A 20,032-nucleotide genomic window follows, 5' to 3' on the forward strand; every position below is an offset into this window, starting at 1 on the left:
TTCTGTTCAGTGCCGGCCGATTCAGACAATTCAGCAGAGCCTTTGGCATCTGGTCTGACGATCATATCTGCTGCAGATGAGGCCTTGAAGCAAAGTCGTTGCAGCTAGTCCCCGACAGGAAACTCAGGCTGACCATGCCAACACCGTTCCCCCACCGAAATGGCGATTCCGGCGGCCAGCTCGGTCGTGCGCGCGGGTGGCCGGCTATGTGAACTGTGCTAGTAGCTGCCAAGGGCTGAACCACATGCGAGTATTCAAGATGAACGGCTTTATTAGTACAAAACATTCGACGTACTTGCCAAAGCAATGCAAGCTCCAGGACCTAACTTAGCTAGAGCACGCACATGCCTGCAGGAAAGAGAAACCGAGGTTAAACTGAGCTAGGAGGTTTTCTGTAACGATTAAAGAAAGAGGTATTTGTTTGTAAGTAAATATGGAGGGTTAGAATTTGGAAATTGCTAGTCGGTGGTGGCGAAAGAAAGAAGAGTGGTGTGCTCTCCAGCTGTAATATAAAACAGGCATGGATAAATAAAGAGATTTTCTCATTTAATCTATCTTAGAATTACTAGAATATCTTATATTTCAGAACGGATGGAGTACTCGCTGAGTTAATGGAACATGTAAGTCAACTTGAAAGATGAAAATATTGTTTGAGCCAGGGCAAAAAAAAAATCTAGCATCGACACCTAATTAAGAAAGGCTTTGGTGCAAATGACTAGCACCATACATTATTGGTTTGTACACATACATAGATGTGTAAGTACACAACGTTTACGGGCGAATCGCAAAAGCCTAACTAGGGTTCTAAAATACCTACACGAGAATCACATAGAAAATCAGAAAAGACTCATCAACTCTAAGAAAACTATGTTGCAAGCCCACCGAGAACAAACCAAATCACATGTGGGCCTGCTTTGTGCCTTTCCTAGCTGGAGAGAATCCGATTCCGCTCCGCACCCCATTCTGTCGTGTGCCGGCCCGTCTCGGCCTTGCACGCCGTGGCTCGGCACCCACACCCGCCGCCCCCGCGACGCGACCCCGCAGGTCAGGTGGAACCCACCAGGTCGGTCGGCACGTGCTGCGCGCCTGCTCGCACCGGCGGCACGCGGCCCTCGTGACGCGCCGAGCCGGAGGCGACACCCCGAAAGACGCAGCAGCTCCCAAGTCCGGGAGGACCGACCGAAGCCACCACACCCACCCAGACCCCGCTCCTTTCCACGCGTCACACGCTCCGGGCTGCAGCCGGCAGGGCCCCGCGGCGGCGCGCCCACAGAAACCTCCACTCCACGGCAGCAGCGGTTGAATTCCACTCCACTCTCGGCCCCCGCGCGCCTCCACGCCATTCCCGTGGGCGCCGCGGGCGTGCCGGTGCCGCCGAATCCCGCGCAGACCGTCCCCGCTGTTCTCGCTGGCCGCTGGCGCCGTCTCGTCGCCGGCTATTAAAATAACCGCGAAACCGACGACGCGGCCGCGTCCGCCGAGCTCGGTGCTCCTCCCGCTCCCGTCCCCATGGCGCCGCCGCCCGCCCTGCTCCTCCTCGCCGCCCTCGCGCTCGCGCTTGTGCTCTGCCCGAGCCCGGCCCTCTCCGACGCCCACGGCGGCGGCTTCTACGACCCGGCGCGCGTCACCCAGCTCTCCTGGCGGCCCAGGTGAGACGCCTTTTTTTTTTCTTTCTTCCTCTGCGCTGCTTGGCTGGCTGCGGCGGCCAGTGGTTTTGCGATCTCCGCGTCTGACTGGCAGGCGGGGCTTGCCCGATCTCGCAGGGCGTTCCTCTACAGCGGCTTCCTCTCCGACAGCGAGTGCGACCACCTCGTCAATCTGGTGAGTTGCTCCATCCAGCCCACAGCCTCCCCTTCTGGGTAGCGCCATTTGTGCGGAGGCGCTCACAGAGTTTTTCCTCTTGTTTTGCTTGTGTTGGGTTGTGGGGGTTTAGGCGAAGGGGAACATGGAGAAGTCGATGGTGGCGGACAACAACTCCGGGAAGAGCGTCATGAGCCAGGTGCGCACAAGCTCCGGCACCTTCTTGGCCAAGCACGAGGTAACGCATCTTCGCCCGTCGTCCTCTTCCTGCGCAATGCCACCGGTTGATTCCTCTGCATTTGATCTCGTGTTAGTGGCTGAGTGCGTTCGTCAGAACTCTCAGGCTCATCGCTAGTGCAATGTGCACCTGCAACCTGCATTGGCACGGTAGATGATCATGCACAGCAGGAACGAAGTGAGAGAGATGTTTGTTTTTAGTAAACGGTGAATAAGGTCCTATTGGATTACTGAGTGCTGACATGGCATGTGCTGAATCTGGTGTGTTTGCTAGATGTGCCTCATAGTTTTGCTTAGGCCATGAGCTTGCTTATCTGCTGATAGTGGTCTTCCTTGAGATAGAATCATGTTGACCGAATACTATTTCTGCTAGCTGATAGAACAAAAAAAAATAAAATACCAACAAATAAAGCCCCTTTGCTTGAGAAGAACAAAGTAACTATATCTGAATGAAAAGATCATTCTGGCATTTGTATGGTCGTACACTTTTCTAGTGCGATTATGAAATGGCCATTTAAACATGGTGTATGCAGCTAGAACGTCATTTTGACTCTATTCCATTCTGATTATTCCTTCTCTCGAATGCCTTTGGACTATTCTTCTGATTGGTGATTCATGCCATATTGCATAACCATTTGAGCCAAAAAGCTGCTAATGGGAATGCTGATGTACTTTCTTTCTTTGACCCATTGAAGGATGAAACTGTATCTGCAGTTGAGAAGCGTGTAGCTGCTTGGACATTTCTTCCTGAAGGTGATTCCACATTGGCTTCATTTGCCTGTCAGAACTAGATGGACATTCTCTAACATCTACATTGTTTTCAGAGAATGCTGAATCAATTCAAGTTCTGCGCTATGAAATTGGTCAAAAGTATGATGCCCACTTTGATTATTTTCATGACAAAAACAACCTGAAGCGTGGTGGTCATCGAATTGCCACTGTACTTATGTACCTGACAGATGTCAAGAAGGGTGGAGAGACTGTATTTCCAAATGCTGAGGTATGCACTTAGTTATGAGATCGCTTCTGCCTTTTGAAAATAGAGTTCTGACTTCTGAGATTACTTCAATTAGTTGTTTTTTGCAATTAGAGTAGACAGGAACTTATAGTCATCTGGCACGTTGATTTCAGGGAGGCCATTTACAGTACAAGGATGAAACTTGGTCAGATTGTGCGAGATCTGGTCTGGCAGGTATCCTTCAGACTCACACCATAAGTGATGTCTTTCCTGGCCAGCCTGCCTTTATCGGCATTGATGCTTTACTTCAGTAGCCGCAAACCCATTTTTGCATCTTCGTTGTCCTAAAACAAGGTTGTGCTCTGCTCCTGCAGTGAAGCCGAAAAAAGGAGACGCACTACTGTTCTTCAGTCTTCATGTCAATGCAACAACTGATACAAGTAGTCTTCATGGGAGCTGTCCAGTAATTGAGGGTGAGAAATGGTCTGCCACGAAATGGATTCACGTCCGATCATTCGATAATCCTCCAGATGTAAGAGCGGATGCGCCATGTTCCGATGACAACGAGCTCTGCCCTAAATGGGCTGCTATTGGGGAGTGTTACAAGAACCCAACATACATGGTGGGCACCCAGGATACTCTCGGATTTTGTCGCAAAAGCTGTGGACTCTGTGATGCTTGAACCGCCAACAATCTGAACGTGCTGTGGGGTGTTGGATCGGCCACTGTTGTTTGCATCCCTACTCGGTTGTTCTGTTACTGACTTGTAAATAACAAGTGAAGCAGGTCGGTTGAGTAGTATAAGAGTTATTACGTTTACTCCTTTGCATGGTACCTGCAAATTGAACTTACGAGTTACAACATCTTGATATAGAAGCAACGAAATTTTTGTCAGAATTAAGGCTGAGTGAGCTCGTTGAGCTACTTAGTACATGATGTGTTAAGAGTGTTACTGGCCATATAGCCTGATGGATCCTCCAAATGTTACTTGATCAATGTCCTGTATAGGTTTGTCTGAACTGTTTTTTTAATCGGTGAAGTCTGAACTTTTACGCCTCCAAAGTTTAGGCAGCAGATGAAGATTTTCTAATTTCACTGAACTTCGTCCCGGCGCCGCAGGAGCTCCTCGGCTGTGGGCCGAGCCGCATTTCGGCCCACGGAGTCGGCGGCGAAGCCGAGCCACGAGCCCACAAAGTGATTCGAGAGATCCCTGTGCAAACATGCTTTGGGCTTCTAGCCCACCCTGATCTGGGCCGCCTAATCTGGATCGTACGGCCATTCGTGGCCCAAAATTGAATCGCGACTAATAATCGCGATTCGAGTACTCGCGGATTCAACGATAAATAACTATTACTTAAGGGACCTGAATGCAAATATACATCGTAGCGACATAAGCCCACGCAGCGTGGGCCCTACCTGTAGGTGTGCAGGCCCAGTGGCAAGACTGCGAGAACGGCTCTGCCGATCTGCCCCTCCGCCCCACCGCCGCCGCAGTCCGTCGCGGACTCGCGGGAGCTCTCTGGCGTCGGCTGCTACGCCACTCCAACCTAGATGGGCATTTCTGGTTTGATTTCCTGATCGAACGCATTAACCCTAATCACATTCGTTCCCTTTTTCTGCAGAATCTAGGCGCCCCCTGTGAAATCAAAATCAAAAGTATTATCTTGGAGGCGCCAGTTACTTCACGAGTTCGCAGCAATGGAGATGCGTGTCCTGCTTGCCTTTTGCTCTTGTATCCACCACCACTGCCATCCCGGTTGCTCATGCTCTCCTCCGTTCGGGGACAAGGATATATCCAGTTCTGCATACTAACTTGCGACCCAAATTGGATGCTAGAGCGGTGTCTGAAGACAAGGACCATTCTTTTTCTGAATGTGCAAACGCAACTAGACCATTCTTGCTTGCAGTGAAAGCAATGTAGGGTTGCAGTCTTACAGAGCGTGAAAAATGGTCTGCGCCGAAGTGGATTCATGTGGCAATGCATCAAGCACGATGCAAAGCGAAGGATGTTCTGACAAGAGCGTGATTTGCGTGTCCTGGGCTGCATCAGGCATTCAGTCGTACGCGAGAATTGCCCGGTCTACATGGTTGGGAAGAATACTAGCCAGGTCAGTACAGGAAGAGCTGTAATATTTGTAGATTGCAGTCCGTAGCACATTCCAATCAGGTAGATGCTAACAATGCAGTTTCACCTTCTTGGACATTGACACTGACCTTTAGCTGTATATACAGATTTGATTAATATGGGATGGAATGAAGTGATGACCATAATGTTCAGAGAATTTGGATTCTCTTCATGTTTTTCTGTGTGGCATCTAGGTGGTTACATCCTGACTTTACTGCAATCGGGGATGCTGTAATTTGTGATTTACTGCTACAGTAGGTTCAAGTGACATTGTGGCATGCAACTCCCTGTTCCAGTGCTCCTGCTTTACTATTTTGTTGTCTAGCTTCACAGTGGATTTAAGGACAGCGACTGTGTCAACCTGTCTCAAAAATAACCAACTTCTTTGGCCCTTTCCACAATATAGAAGCTCTTTGGTCTCAGTCTCCTCCCTCAAGCTTGCTCTGCCAAAGAAAACCCTGCCTCCTGCACAACAGTGAGGAGAGAGAGAAATAAATATATACAAACTCTTTGGCCAGTCACTTGATTCCATGTGTAGAGGCGCCACCGCGCTAGCATGAAGCAACAATCCAACAAAATCTGGTTACACTGATACAGATGATAATCCAAATGAATGGGCTTCAGTGAGTATGCTCAGCATAATGGTTCAAAAAAAAAGTATGCTCAGCATATGATTTCAAAGGGAATTTAGCAGAGAATCAGAATATTATTTTGGGAGCATTTCAATGCAACATCACACCAATTCACCAGATCAAAGGACAAATAAAAGGATTGTGACAGATCACATGAAAGTGAAGTTTATTTCTTCAGGGTGCCTGCTCACTTTGGAGCTGCTGCTTTTGAACCTCACTTTGCCAGGGCAATCTCTCATGTGTCATGCTGTTCTCTCCTAGAATCACTCGAAGATGAATTCTTTCTATTTCTTTTGCACATATGACCTGAATTTATCTTCCGAGAGGAATGTACTTGAGGGGAGAACAGGGGCAGCCTTAAGAATCAGATGGCAGTGCCTCTCAAAACTTTTCTTTTCTTTTTCACTGTCTTTTACCCCTCTCTTCACAAGAACAAACAAGGGATTAAAAGGGAAAGGTAGGAAAACAACATAACTCAAAAAGCAAAGTGCAAAAGCAAGCATGGCTCAGCTTGCTTTGATTCTACTCTCCCCCTCCATTAGGTCCTTCAAAAGCACAGCAGAATCAGCCAAAGCAAAAGAAGCGCCAGAACAGAACAAGAAGCAAGAATACCGCAACAGCGACTGACACAAATCCTGCTGCTACTTCCCCACATTATAATATGCGGTCACGTTGCGCAGCCGCAGCGTTGCATCGCATTTGCGCCACCCCATCCCCATGAGAAGAAGCTCTTAGAAGAGCAGCAGCAGAGGAAGTGTTGTCAAGTGAGGCGGCAGGAGAGAGGGAGGAGGAGGCGGCCGCGGAAGAAGACGACGCTGCGCGGCGGCGGCCAGCGGTTGTCATGAGAAGGCCGGCGGGGTCCGTGAGGCCGGCGGCGGCATTGGCCATCTTGTTTGGAGCGCTTGTGTTGATGGCGTTGGTCATGGACGACGGCGAGAAAGCGGCTCTGCCGGCGAGCGACGCGGCGATCGGCGGGAGGAGAATGATGCTCAGAGCAGATGGAGAGCAGAGGACTCTAGAGGATTTCAGAGCTGATGATCCCTTCCAGGACAGCAAGAGGAGGGTGCCTAATGGCCCTGATCCCATCCACAACAGGTACTTCGATTTACAGATTACTGCACAACAAGCTTGATTTGGTGTTTCGGTTGTTTTTTTTCCCCTGTCATGAGCATTTACCACATCAGAGAAAAGCAGTTGCTATCTTTGTAGCAATGCACAGGTTTCTTGAAATTTGACATTAGGCTTAAAAATGGCAGTTCAGGGCTTCTTTTACTATATAGAGTGGCAACATATACTGTAGCCCTTCATCCAACTTGAAATAGTAGAAATCCAGCACTCATTATACTTTATCAGAATTTCTTTGTTTATGCTACATCTTGGGAAGGAAATGTTCTTGTTTGACGAGCTTCTGCTACTTGTACTCCAAGGTGTATGTTTATACAGTGTGTTCAATATGTTGTGTGATAGCCACAAAACGCCATTTTTTGCAGACATGTAGTCCATTTGCCTCGGTGTATGCTACCATTTACCATGATTTCTTCAAGATTTTTATGTACAATAGGAAAGGAAAGAAAGACAAAGCTACTATTTCACATAAAAAATGCATGAGCCCTACACTGGTGGGAAAACAAAGAGAGGTGCAATTCTGCATATGAGCAAAAGATGCTGAGCACTCCTTTTCCTTATCCCTCCCACATTCCCCTATGATGATATGCTAATCTTTCAGCAAAAGCAAGTAGATAAGTCCTATTCCCCTAATGAGTAACATAGATGCACATATCATTCCTGAAATGATTAGTCTACATGCATGAAAGCAGTCAAACAAAGTGCACCACCCCGATTCATCATGATAAACAACAGAAAGTCTTAACGGTTTCAGTGCATCACCTTCTGAAACACAAACTTGCCGTGCTGTCTCAATTTCTGCTCCAAGCTTCTCCCTCGACTAACCTGATTCTTTGTCCTTCTGCGTTCTCTAGGGGAACTGGCAAGTCCGGGCGATCGCCAGGCCGAGCTTGACGGTGACGGCACGCATGTCAAGGCGCAGAAGCTTCTGAAGAGGCAGACATGTGTGGAGCATCAAACAGATGGTGCATTGCATTGCAAGGAGGAAGAGGAACAGACAAGAGGTGCATTGTGGTGGGTCTGGCTGGAATGTGGGGGTGTAACTAGGGGGAGGTGGCCTATCTTCTTCTAAGCACTGCTATTTAAGACAGTTTTAAGCATGATGATAACTTTAACTTTTTTGGGGGGAAACAAAGGCTATTCTATTCTACCAGTGGGAGTTTTTTTTGTAAAGAGAGCAGTAAGTATCAAGCTTCCTCTCACATGGAAACAAGCAAGCATCAAAGATTCTTGGCAAAGGGATGTGGGCAAGAGCTCCTCCTCTCTCTCTCTTTTTGGCCGCAGCTGCTTTATACATCTCAGTAGCAGTACCCTGTTTTCTTTGAGGTTTCATTCTTTTGCATGGCCACTGTAGCATTGCAGCAGCACATCACAAGTTTGCTAAAGGAGTCATGGGTCTAGAAAGAAGCACCAGCACAAACAATTTTGGGAACTTTATGCTATTCTAAAATAAAGTCCCTGTTTATTTTGCCAAAAAATTTCAAACTTAATCCTCTTGTGCCTGACTCTAGTTTTGTCCCAAAACATGGAACTTGCAACAAACATGCCACAAACAAACAAACCAAGGAGCAACGTTAAAAGCAAAGGGAGAGAAGGGGTAAAAAAAAAAGAGAGGGGAAGCACCAGCCAGCCTGCCAAAGCAGCAAGCACGCCTTTTTCTCTTCTTTTGTTTCCTCGTCTCTTTAACTTCTTTTCTTGTGAGCTTTGAACAGCCAAAGTGGCCTTGCTTGAGTTCTAAAGCAGACAGGGATGCTAGAGAGAGACTAGAGAGAGAGGAGGCTCTGTGATCAGAGCTGCTGTTTCTCTGTCCAAAAGATGAAGGCTCCTGGTCCTGGGTGCTAACCTATTGACCAGTCATCCTGTCTTAGAACTGAAGATGTACTGCCTTGTGTGGACTGCTCTGCTCACTGCAGCTCTATCAGATGCAGAGCAAAGGGGAGACAGAGATGTATCCTATTCCTGCATCCGCATGCATCCAGAGGCCCTTGGGTCCAAGCACAGGCCCGTCGCTCGTACTCTTTCTGATCGCAAGAACAGTGCGTACATCCCACTGCCAATGTACCGTCCATTTGTACACTGCATTTTACTTGCTTGAAATAATCAACTGAAAACTTAAGTGCCCATTTGCTAGGGCTAAAACATGAAAGCATGTGTCACTTGTAGACCCAGTAAGTGGCATTTGAAGCAACACCTCTCAAGGCACCCTGTTTTTTTTTAAAAAAATAAAAGGCAGGAGTGCTGCCGGATCATATAATAAGTACAGTTCTTACAACTCAAGGCATTCTGTAATTGTGTAATTGTATATAGGCAGTTCTACTTTTTTTTTTCTCGAATACGTAGGAGATCTACACATCTTTATATTAAGATACAAGAATTTACAACGCGTCACGACAGCCAGTTCTACTTGAGCTCATTGATTACAGATTTACAGAGAGATGGGATGCCCAAGAGCGACGCTTGAGTGGTGTGTTCGTCTACCTCTGACCGGACGCAACTTTGCCAGGATCGGCAGACGTAACGTACGTACGTACCCCCTAGATAGATTCTTGCAAGCACAGACCTCTCTGCCATCAATGGCGTCAGCACCAAAGCTCAGCGGATGCGTATCTCGTGTTGGAAGAGACGAGCAACGGGATCGCGCATAGATGCTCGTCCAGGCAGGAAGGGTATCTAATTGAAAGAAGAGGCCGTCATTCTAATTGTAATATGGATATTTTTAAGCAAATTGCTATATGTATTTTTTTTTATTTCTTGTTTTTATCACATGGATTTTGATTTCGGTAGCACAGAGAGATGAAGGGGGCCGGCCCTACGTTCAGTCTGGATACATGAAGGTCACGAACAAGTGAGGTCCAACCTGGCCCGAACACATGCAGCCCAGCAGATAGGCTGCCACGAAAACAAAGGACCCTGGGCCAGGCTGCGGCCGGACCCACGAAAACCAGTTGGGCCACGGCCCAACTTTCCCCCGGCAGGCAACAACCCAGCCCAGGCCATCGAGCTGAACAGGTCTCGCGCGCGGAAATATTAGCAGTCGCTCGCGTGACTGGCAGTAATCCGGTCGCAGAAGCCACACAGCTGGGCTTTTTCATTCTATGGGCACGTTTGGCAGGGCTCTGGAGTCCAACTCCAAAGGGGAGCAGGCCAGAGCCAGCCAAACGTCCCAACTTCGGAGCAAAATGCTCCTGGAGTCGTAGTGCATTTTGGATTGGAGCAACGGAGTACCTGGTTTCCAGCTCCAAACGCTCGTGTTACAAACTTCGTCGTGGAGTTCGGATGAATTTACCCGCCACTGCCACTCGTTACAAGAAAACGATTCGTTTCTATCTTTTCTTCTCTCCCGAACGCGTCTCTCCCGCTCCCCACATCCACCGCCCCTTCTGCCCTATCCGCCGCCGCCCGGGAGGCCACCCGCCGCCGCCCCTCCTCCGGTCCCCCGCCGGCCTCCGGCCCCCGCCGCATCGCTCACCGCCGCGACTCCCCCCGCCGCATCTCCCCCCGCCGCCGCATCTCCCCCCGGGCCGCCGCCCTCCGGTCCCCCGCCGGCCTACGCCCCCCCGCCGCATCGCGCACTGCCGCGACTCCCCCCGCCGCATCTCCCCCCCGCCGCCGCATCTCCCCCCGGGCCGCCGCCCTCCGGTCCCCCGCCGGCCTACGGCCCCCGCCGCATCGCGCACGGCCGCGACTCCCCCGCCGTATCTCCCCCCCGCCGCCGCATCTCCCCCCCGGGCCGCCGCCCTCCGGTCCCCCGCCGGCCTACGGCCCCCCGCCGCATCGCGCACTGCCGCGACTCCCCCCGCCGCATCTCCCCCCCGCCGCCGCATCTCCCCCCCGGCGCATCCGCCCGCCGCCGCATCCGCCCCCGCCGCATCGCCCCCCACCGCCGCGACTCTCCCCGCCGCATCTCCCCCCCGCCGCCGCATCTCCCCCCCGGGCCGCCGCCCTCCGGTCCCCCGCCGGGCCGCCGCGACTCCCCCCCCCCCCCCCCCCGCCGTATCTCCATCCGCCGGCAAGGTTAGTTGAAACGCCCCGGCCTAAACAACCGGAGCTAAACATGTATTTAAACACCAGAAAACAGTCCCTGGTGAAAATACATTACACAAGTGGTGCCACAGTCATACATAGCCTTATTTAATACGTTCGATTACAATAATAATATAAACTAGAAATACAATAGTTGCGATGATAAACGTAAGGGTAAACTCTTCATCGGACATGGGGGCTTCTACCACAACGGCACCACTCCAGACTTGGGTATAGGGCACGAACTACTCGCCTTCCTCAGGCACGAAATCAGGATCCTCTGCAACAAGTCATAAACGGGTGAGTACAAAAGTACTCAGCAAGTTCCACCTCACCCTACGGGAGGGGAATGACATGCACGATGCACATTAAGCACAAAGCATTAGTGATGCAAGTTATAGTATGCAACTCTTCCCGACACAACCCACAGTAGGTAGCTCACTAGTTGTCAGGACCACACCGTAGCCTGTCCATTCCGTGGACACGGACCATTCGAATGGATTCTACACTCTGCAGAGGTCGTACACTGTACCCACAAGCTCGACTGCCCGAACGGACAACCGACATAGCCGACACCCAGCCGTGGTCACGCCCCAGCCCGGCCGCACAACCCTCGGGTCCTGACCCCAATGGTCTATACCCGTGAACCATCCCTGCGACCGCCAGGCTAACCAGTGGGATTAGGCTAAGTCCGGCCCATAACGGAACCTGTGGTCGTACTAAAGTAAGCTAGGTGAGATGTCAAAACAACTCGGTCCTTATGGTTCACCAGGGCAGCAACCATTCCTCAACATGTCAACTCGAGCCTACCTCCACGGTAGCACTCACCTGCCAGTCTACCACCACGGTAGCGCCGGCTCCAGCATACCCAGCTGCCCTAGCCTCAACCAAATCCCTTCATATCCTAGTCTCAACTCTGGATATGCATAACTACTCACATGCATGTATGAGCACACTCAATCACTCAAGCATCGGTATATGTAATCGATCCTAAACCAGGACTACAACTAGACGTCCTCACATGGATGCAACCGCTCACGTAGGGGTCAATGAAACTTGCCTTCGCTTATGTACGCGTCGGCGGCGGCGGCTTCCTGCTCGTGGTACGGGTCTTCTGGCTCCGGCCCGCTGTACTGGCCTTCGTACTCCTTGGACGGCTCCTCCTCGGTCACTCCGTGATCTACGGGCGGAAACGGCACAACCGGCAACAAACACAAGCAAGCTTTAAAATAAGCTCAAATGGAGATGAAAATAGGGGAAATAGATAGTACATGATTTGAGGAGAGGATCAACTGTTGGAGCTTCGTCTCGTGAGTGAACTGGGCTCGGGAGAAGTGGTTTAGCTAGTGAAGTGAAACGGCTCGGTGTGCTTGGGCTGATGATGGAGCTCATCACGGCCTCGCTCCTTTTATAGGCGGGGAGAGGCAGCGGCGTCGCACAGGGACGGGCGACAGCGTGGGCTGCGGCAGCTCGCCGACAGCTCCCACAGTGGCAGCACTGAAGACGCGAGCGTCGAGGCGGCAAAGCCGGCGAGGACGCTGCAGCGGCGTGGGCGGGGTGGGGACGCGGAGGTGGGCGGCACGGCGCGGTGCCGGCGGCAGTGCGCGGTCGCGTCGTGGGGCCGGTGTGTCGCGCGTGCGCGAGCGAAAGCGAGCGCGGGTGGGGGACGGCAGGGAGAGGCGTCGGCTTCCTTTATAAATGAGGTGAGGCGGTTCGCGCGGCGGAAAAATATCTCGGCCGGCGCTGTGTGCGACGACCCTGATTTAAGGCGAGGTGGAGCCTACCAACAGATGAATCACAACCTATATACTAAGTACTCAAGCTTAACCAGGAGACTAACACGTACCTTATTGGAGCGACAAAGTCACGAAGGATCGCACAACCTTAAGTGGCTAGTCCAACACTAAGCTTACCACAACTTATCTAACTTGCTCATGGGTGGATGGCAAAAGAAAGGGGGGGTCCTATTTATAGATCAAGGGGAATGGTGTTGCTAGTGAAGATAAAGAAAGCACCGGAGAAGGAAAACAGAGGGGAAAGGGAAATCGAATTCCCCAAGGACTTATGCGTAATTTCAGAAAACTACAGGGGCTCATCTGTAAGGCAAAATTTCCCATCAATCCAAAACTCAAATGAAGAAATGTCCAAAACGAAAGTTGAAGAGTTTTTCGAACTCTACAACATTGCTTTAGGGCTCAAATTCAAAAACTCAAAACTTATGTTTTTACACATGAATTTTTGGAACAAAAGTCGGATTTGAATTGCTTTTGTCCTAAAGAGTAAAACTTTATAAAATTCAGGACCTAAATGCAAGCATTTATGACACGTCATGATGGCGGGATAGACTCGTCATAAATGTTGGATAGACATGTCTTTATGACGGGATAGACTCGTCATAAATGTTGGATAGACATGTCATTATGACTCGTATTTTTACTTTAGTCCTGAGTAGATTTAAAAGTTACTTTTTGTAAATCAATATCTTTTATAAAATTACGCAAACACCCTTACTTTGCATTTCTTTCAACAGTGATGAAAATTGGGATGTTACAAACCTACCCCACTTAGGTTGAATCTCGTCCCCGAGATTCAGCTTCAGCACTAAAGAGACTGGGGAACTCGGCTCGGAGCGCATCTTCTCTCTCCCAAGTTGCTTCTGCTTCAGAATGTCCACTCCACTGGACTCGACAAATTTTGACTGCTGAGTTGCGGGTTCTTCGCGTCACAATATCTAGAATTTTTACTGGTACTTCTTGATATCTGAGATCATCCTGCAGGTCGATTGTTTCTGGTGCCACTTGTTCTTCCGGTACTCGCAGACACTTTCTGAGTTGGGACACGTGGAATACATCATGTACATCTGACATCTCTGCTGGCAACTGAAGCTTATAGGCTACCGCTCCCACTTTCTTGATAATTGGGAAAGGTCCAATGTAACGTGGGGCCAACTTTCCTTGTACCTGGAATCTGCGTGTGCCGCGGATTGGGGAAACTTTAAGGTACACATAGTCCCCAACTTCGAAGCTGAGAGTACGCCTTCTTTTATCAGCATAACTTTTCTGGCGGGACTGAGCTGCCTTTATATTTTCTCTGATTTCCGCTATCTTTTCTTCTGCTTCCTTAATAAAATCTGGGCCCTCAATAATGCGGTCACCGACTTCAGTCCACATGAGAGGTGTACGGCACTTCCTCCCGTAGAGGGCTTCAAACGGCGACATCTTCAAACTGGACTGGTAGCTGTTGTTGTAAGAGAACTCCGCATATGGCAAACTATCTTCCCAATTTTTGCCATAAGTAAGAACACAGGCTCTTAGCATGTCTTTAAGGATCTGATTAACTCTTTCAGTCTGGCCATCAGTCTGAGGATGATAGGCTGAACTGAAGTCCAACTTTGTACCAAGTGCTTCATGTAACCTGCCCCAGAATCTCGAAGTGAACTGGGTGCCTCTATCTGACACAATCCTCTTAGGTACTCCATGCAACTTCACAATACGCTCAATATATAATTTGGCTAATTTATCCCCTCCATAACTGGTACGTACTGGGATGAAGTGTGCTACCTTAGTAAGTCGATCGACAATTACCCAAACCGAGTCATGGCCGCTCTGGGTTCTTGGTAGACCGGTTATAAAATCCATACTAACTTCATCCCACTTCCATACTGGAATTGGCAATGGTTGGAGTAATCCACTGGGTTTCTGGTGCTCTGCCTTAACCCTTTTGCACACATCACAATGAGCTACGAATCGAGCAATATCCCCCTTCATACCATTCCACCAATACTTCTCCTTAAGGTCTAGGTACATTTTTGTAGTGCCGGGGTGAATGGAATAAGTGGAGTTATGGGCTTCATCCAGGATGGTCCTGCGAAAATGACCTTGCTTAGGCACACATAATCTTTTCTTAAACCACAAGACTCCATCCTTATCTATCCTGAAATCTGGGGCTTTGCCTTCACTGTTGCGATCTTTAATCCATACCAATCTTTCATCCTCCATCTGAGCTTCCTTAATCTGGTCATCCAGGATGGGATGAACACTAAGATTGTGGTTGCAAGAGTGGCGTATAACCCTTAGGTTTAACTTCCTCATTTCTTCACTTAGCTCTGGGGCTTGCGTAACTAGGTGATGGCAATACGTTTTACGACTGAGCGCATCAGCCACCACATTAGCTTTTCCGGGGTGGTAATGAATTTCCAAATCATAGTCTTTGATCAACTCCAACCATCTTCTCTGCCTAAGGTTGAGATCTGACTGGGTAAAATGTACTTCAGGCTCTTATGATCCGTGTAGATCTCACACTTGTTCCCAATTAGGTAATGTCTCCAAATTTTGAGGGAATGCACCACCGCGGCTAACTCCAAGTCATGGGTGGGGTAGTTCTGCTCATGTGTTCTCAACTTTCTTGAGGCATAAGCTACAACTCTTCCTTCTTGCATAAGCACACAACCCAATCCTTGTCGGGATGCGTCGCAATAAACGACAAAGCTCTTCTGATTATCTGGCAGAATTAGCACCGGGGCAGAAGTTAGTCGCCTCTTCAATTCTTGGAAACTTCCTCGCAAGCTTCAGACCAGACAAACTTTGTGTCCTTTCGGAGCAACTCGGTCATAGGCCGGGCTATCTTAGAGAAACCTTCTATGAATCTCCGGTAATAGCCGGCTAATCCCAAGAAACTTCTAATCTCCGAGGCTGAGGTTGGTTGCTTCCATTCTGATACTGCCTTGACCTTTTCTGGATCCACTTCAACACCTTCGGCTGTTAAGACATGACCCAGAAAACTGACTCTCTGCATCCAGAATTCACACTTACTAAACTTGGCATACAACTGGTGTTTTCTGAGCTTTCCCAGCACAACTCTAAGGTGTTGTCCATGCTCCTCGGCACTCTTAGAGTAGACCAGTATTCGTCTATGAATACCACGACAAACCGATCTAACCCTCCATAAACACCTTATTCATGAGGGTCATGAAAAAGGCGGGGCGTTAGTTAGACCAAAAGGCATCACTGTGAACTCATACTGGCCATAACGGGTCCTGAAGGCCGTCTTAGGGATGTCCTCTGGTCGTACTCTGAGGTGATGATAACCTGACCTCAGATCTATCTTGGAGAAGAACTTAGCTCCCTTCAGCTGATCAAACAGGTCATCGATCCGAGGCAGAGGGTACTTGTTCTTGATGGTGACTGCATTCAGGTCACGGTAGTCCACACAAAGTCTCATGCTTCCATCTTCTTCTTCACAAAGAGCACTGGGGCTCCCCACGGAGAAGCAGCAGGTCTAATAAATCCCTTTTGTTGGAGCTCCTCAAGCTGCTTCTTCAACTCGGCAAGCTCTGGGGCTGCTAACCGATAGGCATTCTTTGCTATAGGCTTGGTTCCAGGGACTAAGTCAATAGTGAACTCTACATCTCTTTCTGGAGGCATACCGGGTAGTTCATCTGGAAATACATCTGCGAATTTCTGAACTACTGGCACGTCTTCTGGGGATTCTGCTTGAATGTGGTTCACCATGGAGTCTGGTAGGCTAGGCTGGATTAGGCATGTGACTGTTGACCCTTGGTGGTTGGTGATGTCACTGCTCTCTCAGCACAGGCTATGTTTCCTCGGTGCTTGGTGAGCCAGTCCATACCGAGTATGACATCTATCCCTTTGGAAGTAAGACTACTAGGTTGGCAAGGAATACTACCCCACTTAGGTTTATAGGGATATCTAAGACACCTAAGTGGCAAGGTATATGACCTCCAGGCGAACGTGTCATTAACGGCCTCTTAAGGGCTATAGTAGGTATATCATGCTTTTCCACAAAGTGGGAGGATATAAAGGAATGTGATGCTCCAGAATCAAAGAGTACTGAGGCTAGAGCTGATTGGACCAGAAACTCACCGAAAATCACTCCTGGTGCATCCTCTGCTTCTTCCACGTTCACATGGTTCACCTTTGCCTTGCCGAAGGACTGCTGCTGGCTCCTAGCTGGTGCAGTACGGTTGGTTCCCGCCGGCTGCTTTGGTCCTTGAACAGAGTTGGAGAAAATAGAAGGGGCCGGCTGATTGAGATACGGACAGTTGGCCCTGTAGTGTCCGACTTCACGGCAGTTGAAACAGGCCTTCGGATTGGTCACTTGACTTCCGCCAGTCGGTTGGGTGCGGGAGGTGTTCTGGGTCTGCAAAACCGGAGCTGACTGGGCTGGCTTCTGGAAAGAACCGGGGTGCGTTCTGAATGAGGTTGCACCTTGGCTCCTCTGGCCTGAGTGAGCCGGATACTGAGTCTTCTGGAACTTCTCCATCTGCTGGGGTTTCTTGCTTTCAAATCGTCGTTTGCGCTCACTGAGTTCTGACTTCCTATTTCTCTCAGTGGTGATAGCCTGTTGATCATGGCATTAAAGTCACTGTGGGTGGTGACTTCAACCAAGGTCCTGATTTCAGGGTTTAGCCCACCAAGAAAAGCTTCTTGCTTCTTCTCGTCATCATTGATATCCTCTGGTGCATAACGAGATAACTCCGTGAACTTATGGAGATACTCCGTCACATTCATACCACCTTGACGAAGCTTTCTGAACTCATCCCTCTTGAGCTTCATGACACTGCTGGGGATGTGATGTTCTCTGAAGATCTTGACAAAGTCGGCCCATACCATCTCGTTAGCGTTTTCATTTATTTCCCGGTAACTCTGCCACCAAGCAAGGGCTGGTCCCCTTAACTGTTGTATTGCGAGCAAAACTTTGTCTCTGTCATCTGCATGGACCACTTCGAGCTTCATTTCAATCTCTCGCAGCCAATCATCTGCCTCAATAGGGTTATCAGATCCTCCAAACTTAGGTGGCTGCAAGCGGTTGAAATCTGCAATCCTGCTGCCATTGCCATGATGCATTGCAGGTCTATTGTTGCCAGGGTTGCCTTGAGCTTGAGCTGTGAGCGTGGTCACAAGAACTTGAAGGAGTTGGTTCTGCTGCTGCAGTATGGCTGCCAGATCAATGGGTGCTGGGGCACGGGGAGGTGGCGGTGGTGGGTGTCCATTTCCTGGTGCTCCTGGGGCTACGTTCAAAGGGGCCTGGTTTCTTGGGTTGACTTCGTCACCGTCTTCCTGAGCATGGAGTCCCTGGACTCGACTCGAACGACGGGACATCTGCGGTCAAGAAGGGATAAGGTACGATTAGGTGGCTCTCCTAATTTATTACTAGGGTAGATTTGCATATATATATATAAAATAGCACACAACACAAACAAATCATTCAAGCACCAAGCATTTATTCAAACAAGCAGGGGTACATGACATGACGGATTACAATAACGCGGCTTGACTTTTAAGGGTCGGCCGGGACGACTCGACTACTGAGCCCTACCACCCGGTCTTCAGGGTCACTGTTTCCGGGATCTCGGGGAGATGCGGGAGGCGTGGGCGGCACTGATTCGCAAATCCTCCTGCGCGGTTGGGACAAAGGGTACAGTGGGATCCCCTCCAGGATTGGTGGCTCCGCGGCGGTCCTGGGATGGCGTTCCTTGCGCTTGGCACGGTCCACTAGGTAGACACCCCTAAGGAGTTGACTGTGGCGATCTGCCTGTTCCCTAAGGTTTTCTTCAGCCATGGCGAGGCGGCTTTCAGCTTCAGCCGCTCGGGCTTCTGCCTGAGCTAAGGCCAGCTTAGCCTTATGCCAACGGGACTCCGCTCCCTCAGCACGCTGGATTAAATCTCTCACACGCTGATGCAGTTGGTCGCACAAATCGTCGAGGCTAAGCAAATAGCCAGACATAGCGACAACTGTGGGGTTCTTCTCTGTCCCTGCGGGACTTTCCAAGTTGCGGATCCTCGCCGCCCAAGCAGGACGGCTACGGTCCAACGGTGGGAAGTACTTCATGGGAGTGGAACCCAAGTGCCATTCGAACATCTGGCACAGGTACCGCAGTGCCTTGCGAGCTGCAAGTTGAATGGTGTCAGGCATACGGGCTCCAGTGGCGGTGACGCTCCAGGGTTGCATTTCCAAGTATTTATCACTGGCGCCAATATGGACGGTGACCTCACAGCTTTCGGTGCCATGCTCCATGAACTCGCGACCCGCATACTCCGGTCGTTCCGGAATACCCAGTCGCGCCGTGGCAGCATAAAGCACCCTGGGAAATCCATCTTCGTTGATGCAGTAGGTGGTGGTCCAGTCATCCGCCATCTAACTTACAAAGGTAGGGTTAGCATAATAAGGATAAAGTTTTAAGGACTAGTAGGGTCTCATGGATTGACCATCCTAGGGCTCCTACGGTCATCGTTACTACCGGTTCGTGTCCTACAGCCAAGCATGGCTCTGATACCACTTGAAACGCCCCGGCCTAAACAACCGGAGCTAAACATGTATTTAAACACCAGAAAACAGTCTCTGGTGAAAATACATTACGCAAGTGGTGCCACAGTCATACATAGCCTTATTTAATACGTTCGATTACAATAATAATATAAATTAGAAATACAATAGTTGCGATGATAAACGCAAGGGTAATCTCTTCATCGGACATGGGGGCTTCTATCACAACGGCACCACTCCAGACTTGGGTATAGGGCACGAACTACTCGCCTTCCTCAGGAACAAAATCAGGATCCTCTGCAACAAGTCGTAAACGGGTGAGTACAAAAGTACTCAGCAAGTTCCACCTCACCCTACGGGAGGGGAATGACATGCACGATGCACATTAAGCACAAAGCATTAGTGATGCAACTTATAGTATGCAACTCTTCCCGACACAACCCACTTTAGGTAGCTCACTAGTTGTCAGGACCACACCGTAGCCTGCCCATTCCGTGGACACGGACCATTCGAATGGATTCTACACTCTGCAGAGGTCGTACACTGTACCCACAAGCTCGACTGCCCGAACGGACAACCGACATAGCCGACACCCAGCCGTGGTCACGCCCCAGCCCGGCCGCACAAACCCTCGGGCCCTGACCCCAATGGTCTATACCCGTGAACCATCCCTGCGACCGTCAGGCTAACCAGTGGGATTAGGCTAAGTCCGGCCCATAACGGAACCTGTGGTCGTACTAAAGTAAGCTAGGTGAGATGTCAAAACAACTCGGTCCTTATGGTTTACCAGGGCAGCAACCATTCCTCAACATGTCAACTCGAGCCTACCTCCACGGTAGCACTCAC

At 49.9% G+C, this 20,032-nt stretch overlaps 3 protein-coding genes and 1 long non-coding RNA gene across 4 annotated transcripts; 2 read left to right on the top strand and 2 right to left on the bottom strand.

Moving 5' to 3' along the window:
- Positions 1-1,241: 1,241 nt before the first annotated feature.
- Positions 1,242-3,892, top strand: LOC112873034 (probable prolyl 4-hydroxylase 6). The gene is made up of 7 exons (XM_025936066.1): positions 1,242-1,649; positions 1,764-1,821; positions 1,934-2,038; positions 2,733-2,790; positions 2,862-3,037; positions 3,169-3,229; positions 3,370-3,892. The coding sequence occupies exons 1-7, from the start codon at positions 1,510-1,512 to the stop codon at positions 3,675-3,677; spliced, it is 906 nt and encodes a 301-aa protein (XP_025791851.1). The 5' UTR covers positions 1,242-1,509; the 3' UTR covers positions 3,678-3,892.
- A 1,374-nt stretch (positions 3,893-5,266) lies between these two features.
- Positions 5,267-7,938, bottom strand: LOC112873036. Its single transcript, XR_003224741.1, has 2 exons — positions 7,640-7,938; positions 5,267-5,585 (listed from the first exon to the last, which is right to left on the bottom strand). It is a non-coding gene; the product is annotated as an uncharacterized LOC112873036 (long non-coding RNA).
- On the top strand, positions 5,605-7,866 carry LOC112873035. The gene is made up of 2 exons (XM_025936067.1): positions 5,605-6,847; positions 7,732-7,866. Exons 1-2 carry the CDS (start codon positions 6,594-6,596, stop codon positions 7,769-7,771), a joined length of 294 nt encoding a protein of 97 aa, XP_025791852.1. The 5' UTR covers positions 5,605-6,593; the 3' UTR covers positions 7,772-7,866.
- Positions 7,939-13,640: 5,702 nt separating the features above from the next.
- On the bottom strand, positions 13,641-17,532 carry LOC112875977. Its single transcript, XM_025939991.1, has 3 exons — positions 17,224-17,532; positions 16,783-16,942; positions 13,641-13,726 (listed from the first exon to the last, which is right to left on the bottom strand). Exons 1-3 carry the CDS (start codon positions 17,530-17,532, stop codon positions 13,641-13,643), a joined length of 555 nt encoding a protein of 184 aa, XP_025795776.1.
- Positions 17,533-20,032: the final 2,500 nt, after the last annotated feature.

This window comes from Panicum hallii, chromosome 9, assembly GCF_002211085.1.
Source record: "Panicum hallii strain FIL2 chromosome 9, PHallii_v3.1, whole genome shotgun sequence".
NCBI lineage: Eukaryota > Viridiplantae > Streptophyta > Magnoliopsida > Poales > Poaceae > Panicum > Panicum hallii.

What these genes read in the sequence shown, in the direction of transcription:
- LOC112873034 (XM_025936066.1), top strand. Translation starts at nt 1,510, where the DNA reads ATGGCGCCGCCGCCCGCCCTGCTCCTCCTCGCCGCCCTCGCGCTCGCG. An exon ending in GCGACCACCTCGTCAATCTG is followed by an intron (nt 1,822 to 1,933) that starts GTGAGTTGCTCC and finishes GTGGGGGTTTAG; the next exon opens with GCGAAGGGGAACATGGAGAA. An exon ending in CTGTATTTCCAAATGCTGAG is followed by an intron (nt 3,038 to 3,168) that starts GTATGCACTTAG and finishes CGTTGATTTCAG; the next exon opens with GGAGGCCATTTACAGTACAA.
- LOC112873035 (XM_025936067.1), top strand. Translation starts at nt 6,594, where the DNA reads ATGAGAAGGCCGGCGGGGTCCGTGAGGCCGGCGGCGGCATTGGCCATC. An exon ending in CCTGATCCCATCCACAACAG is followed by an intron (nt 6,848 to 7,731) that starts GTACTTCGATTT and finishes TGCGTTCTCTAG; the next exon opens with GGGAACTGGCAAGTCCGGGC.
- LOC112875977 (XM_025939991.1), bottom strand. Translation starts at nt 17,532, where the DNA reads ATGGTATGGGCCGACTTTGTCAAGATCTTCAGAGAACATCACATCCCC. An exon ending in AAATAGGAAGTCAGAACTCA is followed by an intron (nt 16,943 to 17,223) that starts GTGAGCGCAAAC and finishes TATCTCAATCAG; the next exon opens with CCGGCCCCTTCTATTTTCTC. An exon ending in TGCACCAGGAGTGATTTTCG is followed by an intron (nt 13,727 to 16,782) that starts GTGAGTTTCTGG and finishes GTCCCAACTCAG; the next exon opens with AAAGTGTCTGCGAGTACCGG.